General features: G+C 34.2%; 1 protein-coding gene across 2 annotated transcripts in view; it reads left to right on the forward strand.

Moving 5' to 3' along the window:
- LOC136035679 (integrator complex subunit 7-like) overlaps positions 1-1488 on the forward strand; it is a 129915-nt gene extending 128427 nt beyond the window's left edge. For both annotated transcript variants that reach the window (XM_065717603.1, XM_065717604.1), the window contains exon 20: positions 249-1488. In XM_065717603.1, the coding sequence (XP_065573675.1) occupies positions 249-494 (246 nt within the window). In that variant the 3' untranslated portion in view covers positions 495-1488. The remainder of the gene's footprint in view (positions 1-248) is intronic.
- The last annotated feature ends 4512 nt before the right edge of the window (positions 1489-6000 follow it).

Genomic DNA, 6000 nt, shown 5'->3' on the forward strand with positions numbered 1-6000 from the left:
GGTTTTCTATGGTATTTATCTGGACACGTTTATATTTTCATGCACATTATTTTGTTATATAATTATCTTCTAGGGTAAATATATAGCTGAATACTTAAGCAAGAGTTGCATTGCCTGCTCTAGGTTGAGTACGAAATGCCATATATAAATTAAATAGGAAATCCGTTTTATAAGAAGTTCAGTTACGACCGATTTTATAAGAATGAAATGATTAAAAACGTGATTAAAACATTTGTCTTCTTTTGTAGGCATTTGACGATTCTAAACATTTGAGTCAACTAGTCCGTGCAGATCATGATTATTTTTCATCTGAATTCATCTTGAACTTGGCATCCCCTGGTGTTCATCATTTAACCATTGAGACGGCTTTGATAGATGAAAATGACAATGCCTGGAAAACAGGACCCTCGTTTTCTCTGAATGTTAGATCACAAGATGATCCGACTAAAACCCATGTGAGGCAGTCAAGCACACCTGGTTCAAGTAGAACTTGAAACCCATCATTACAGCTGATCAATGTAAAATAGGAACCCATTTACAGATTCAACATTCAGGTCGAAATGATAATTTTTATACCGACGCATAGGAATTACTAGTTATACAAATTCCTCGCGTTTCAATCGAAGAACCTAGCCGTAGAAAACGTTTTTATATAGTGACCTAAAAATCTTGTATGTTTTTTTAAACCCGCCCTGTTTTATAAGAAAATTTACCCTGTGCTAGTTCTTCCATTATAGATTGAAGCTGAGTTTACCAATGGTAATAATAAGATATTGGCAGTTCTTATAAATATATATAAAAAAAAATTAGCTTAAACTTGAATCAGTTCGAAAGTCGTTACTGAAATTGTTGCTTTCTTTTTTCTTTTTTTTTCTTTTTTTATCATCAGCTAGCTACTCTGCTAGTTTGTTATACTTTGTCTCCTTGAAAAACAAATACAAAGTTGAAACAATAGAGAAAATCTTTTCAAGACAGTGGGAATCAATTCTGAGAATATTTCGGCCCTGTGTCCAAAGACCGTCTTCAGCACAATACGAGAAAGAGAGAGAGAAAAAATATGTATATATAAATAATCTTACATTAAAATGCGAAAATTAAAACTAATAATGTTAAAACTTTTTTAAAACAGCCCTAGCATCCTTACTTCAACGAGGTTCAACCAGGACTACAACTTTGTATTTGTTACAACATTATTAGTTTTAATTTTCGCATTTTAATGTAAGTTTATTTATATATACATATTTTTTTTCTCTCTCTTTCTCGTATTGTGCTGAAGACGGCCCTTGGACATAGGGCCGAATTATTCACAGACTTGATTTCCACTGTCTTGAAAAGATTTTTCCTATTGTTTCATTGTTTGTTATGGAAAGGCAGTGTGGTCTTCGTCGCTATTTTTGTCTCCTTGAATTTGTAATTTGAGCCAGTTTCATATGTCGTTTTTTTAAAGGTGTTATGTAATCTCCTGAAATAAATATATGCTGTAGTTCACTTTTTTCAGGTAAAAGTTTAGCAAAGAAAAACCAATCTTTTCAAATATTTGACGTTTCCATGTGTAAGACAGCTTCATAATGCAAAAAAAAAAAAAAGTAAAAAGACAACAGGAAAAAGTAACATAACGAGCCAATGCAAAATCATTCCTGTTGGATTGAAAAAGTTCAAATCATCGTTTCAGAAAGTTTTGGTGTGAACTTGTTTATATCACAAGAAAACGCTAATTTTTATGCTTTTTCTGTCATTTGTAAGTATGATTTATACGCATAAACAGACAACATGGTTTAAAATATTTGAAAATTGGCATTAATTATGAATAGAATGTAATTTTTAACAATGGAAGTATTGCACAAATCTGAACAAAAATATGACCTTTTCTATGTGTTTTAATAGACGATTTCTAGTTTCCAAGATATTTTTGGATGGGGAGAAACGGGTAGATTAGACTAAGACGGGTAGGTGAGATTCATATCGGGGGATGAAACTTTTCTTATTGAAAATTCTAAATTGCAATTCAACGTTTTTTTCTTAAGCAAAAAGTTGTAAAAACTTAATCCCAGTAAAGTTCTAAGCACATGGTCGTTATTTCATCAATAACAAAACTATTTCAATTAAAAACTAACTCAAATCAACTTAAAATTGGTTATCCTAAAAAGTAAACAGTAATACTAAAACCAGCACAAATAGTCAAATATTATTTCAGCTTCAAGTGAATTGAAATTCCTATCACTGTATGAATGACACCCAAAATGAAGACTAAATTAAATAATCAGATTAAACAAATACCAGATCCTTTTACAAACGAATATATGGATCATAAAGCGGACGAAAACTAAACAGAACACCTAGCAAGCTTCAACTAAGTAAAATTACCATATACAAAATTACCATATACAACAATATCCTCGCTCCCCTTTCTAAGCCTTTTAAGAAGCACGGATGCCATTTGTGCTTTACTAAAAATTAAATGTATTTAAAAAATCGATAATACTGCTTTAGTGTGACTGCTCGTACTTACAGTCTTAGTAACCGTAATAGTAGTAGCAGCAGAAGTAATAGTAGTTCCATCTGTCACTCCCAACTAGGATTATTTAAGTTAAATTATTTTGAACTTGACAAAAAGTTGAATTATTTCGAACTTTACAAAAAGCTGAATTATTTTGATCTTTACAATACATTCTAAGGGTTGGCCTCTTGTTTCTTATTTATAATCGAAGGAATAATCTGAAAATCAGTTTACGACGACATTTAGTAGGTAAGGATACGGCATTAGACTTTACAGTCCCTACCGGCGGTGCTGATCTCCGTTTCTTGGCCCTTCAGCCAGGAAGTGCAGTGGGGGGTTGGGGGCCAACCATCCTGTGCTTTCGCACAGCCTTCCTGTTTGCCTTCCCCAGATTTCTCCAGGTACCCATTTAAAGCTGGGTCGACTCTGGCTAAGTTTACAGAGTCACGCCACTGACTCCCGTCCCAAACTGAACAATTGGGTACACTGGGATTCGAACTCGCGTCCTTTCAGACAAAGGATCCCAAATCCAGCGCACCAACCGGCTCGGTTAGGACGGCTGTCCTAGCCGTCCTAGGCTATAGGACGCCTGAGGATATTATAAAGAATTGGGAAACAGTTTCAAGCAAGTTGGCACTCGTACCACAGTGAATTGCTTTTTCAAATGACAAGTCTAGCATGAAATAACGATCTGGATAGGTTGCGACTTTGGACAAATTTGTTTGGATTCTTAATTTTGGAAAGAAATTATTCATTTGAATGTAAAGAGCCGTTATTTGAGTTCATATGCATTCAAAGAGCAATTTTCATCATTTTTTTCCCTTGGGTGATTATCGTTTTTGTATCTATAACGCATGTGAAGTTATGGAAAAAAATGTCTGAGGTAATGAAGCACAAGGAAATAGAATAGAAAAGAATAGAATAAATTTATTCACTACAATAGCCGGAGCTAGCATTAGCATGTCATGACAAAAATAATTTGTACCTTCAAAAACACGCACAGGAAAACTTAATCAAATATTATATTAATCAAACACATATTAATCAAACATTAAATATTAGTCATGTCAAAATTATTAAAATGACGGGTAAAATATGGGACAAATGATTTACGATATCTCTCAGTACTATAGGCTGAGCAAGTCAGTAACTGTGGACAATTCTTTTTTATTTGTAGGAGTCTAGTAACTGGTCCTTCAGTTGGGGGTCTCTCAAGGTTGGGTAGTAGACGACAAATGAGTTGGGGAATTCAAACAATTTAGTCCAAATCTATATGTTAAGCCATGTCTACGACTATCAAGTGAGTCCTAATTGAGTTGTTTCAGTGCATCCTCGTATGTTGAGTAGTTTTGTCCAAGTATAGTTTTTACAGCTCTTTTTTGTATCTTCTCGAGTCTATCTGTTTGATCTTTTGTCCATCCCCGGATGCCAAGCAGGGCATGCATACTCAAGAGAAGGTCTAACATAGCCTTACATACTCCAAGGGCATAACTTATAACCCATGCCCTGAGGGGGGGGGTATTATCTTTAAGGTATGTTTTTTAGACCTTCCAACTACGTCCAACAAAATGGCTACAACAAAATTTTGATCGACAGTATTTGGGGAAAAGGTGGGCTTGGGGGGAAATTCACCCTTTGATCATTTTCTACTATTAAAAAGAGCACTAGTTCTCTCAATTTCAAATTGAATGAGTCCTTTTAGACGTTTCTACGACAACACTTTCTATATGAACCTTATAATCCCTCAGGGCTTAACTTACAACACCTGCCCTTAGGGCTCTGGAGGAGGGATTGTCATCATCAAATACATAATTATTGACCTTTCAACTACGTTGAACAAAATAGCCATCTCAAAATTTTAAAACGAACAGAAATTACAAAAAAATAGCCGATCCAAACTCAAAACAAGCAAAAATTAAAATGAGTAGGGCTGATAACCCCTTTGCCTTCTTTAGACCAGAACACAATTTGCACTTTACTGAAAACAACAAATAACGGTGGCTTGTCAGTTTGATTGACATATTATTACATTTTCTCCTTAAGGTTTTGTTAATTTTTTATTTATGAAAGAAAAAAGACGAAAGCCTTTCAAACGTATTTTGTTTTCAGTAAAGAGCAAACTGTGTTCTGGTCTTGAGAAGGCATAACATTTGTCAGCCCTACTCATGTTAGTTTTTTCTTGTCTAGCTGTTTATTATAATTTCTGTTCTTTTATAGACTCAATTATTTATTGAGAAGAATTTGTGGTAGTTTTACGCTTGAAAGATTATTTGACCTTTATTTTTGCTCATTCTTGGCTTATTAGAGCTCTTTACTTTTCTTTGAACAACTTACCTTTTGGAAAAAAAAATTTAATTCATTTATGTTCGTTCTTTTACTGACATAGTCTTTTTCATGAAAAAAAAAAATATTGTATTTCTTTTCAGTCTTCTTCTATAAGAATCCATAGTATGGGTTGTCTAATCCTGACACAAACAGTATATTTTAATTTAATTTTATAGCTTCTGAAGTTGACCTTAAAAATGAAACTTAATATTATTCACAAAATATTCTATCTATGCTCTTTGACAACCTGGATATAAATTGTAAGAGCAGAAGTAGTAATAGTAGTATCCCCAAATGTTTCAACTTAATACCCCCGGTCGTTCTCAAAATATTACTGAGGTGTCTTATTGGAAACCTTAAACACAATGTCTTTTGATTTATTTTAAAGCAACAGTTAGTTTTAAAGCGTAATGGGCCATTTGCGTAATTTTTGGGGGTTGACATGCCTAATATGTCTAAAGACATAGTTGCTGGACCGTTCTACTATGCTGAACAAAATGGCTGTCTCAAAATATTGACTGGATGCGTTTGTAAAATGAATAGACTTCAGGGAAGGGCTGGGGCTGCTTGCCCTCCAATCTCTTGTTATTCTTAAAAAGGGCACCAGACGTTCGCGCTGTAATTGGGCTGCAAGGGGGAGGACTGTCTCCTCCATACCTCTAGTAAAAACATTTTAAACAATTAAAAACAAAGTGAAAACGTTTTAGATACATTTTGTTTTCATAAAAATGAAAATCATGTTCTGGTCTAGAGAAGGCATGGAGTTTGTCAGCGTTTTTCAATGCAAAGGCTTAGCGTCAGAAAAAAAATCCGAGTTCAAAATATTAAGCTGCCATACAGCTTAAGGTAATTCTTTTATATTTCAAACTTAAAAGCAGCAAAAAATGACAAGTATTCCTGTCTGCCGGGTAGGTTTATCCTTCTTCCCTGCGAATGTTGAGGGGAGATAAACAAAATTGCGACTCTTCCTGAAGTTTAAAGAAAAAACGATGAGAATAGCTTTCGGATTGAAAATTCAGCATTAATGTTACATCCAGATGTAGCATTCTTTGTGAAACAAGCTTTCGGATATGCTAACTATAAAGTGAAATCTCAAAAGTGGATTATTTCGGTAAAATTTTCTGGGGCTCCTTCGGGCTTATTTTGAAAACCCCAGGGCGTTTTTCTACGTCGACAAT

The sequence above is a fragment of the Artemia franciscana genome, chromosome 14, assembly GCF_032884065.1.
Source record: "Artemia franciscana chromosome 14, ASM3288406v1, whole genome shotgun sequence".
Taxonomy (NCBI): Eukaryota; Metazoa; Arthropoda; class Branchiopoda; order Anostraca; family Artemiidae; genus Artemia; species Artemia franciscana.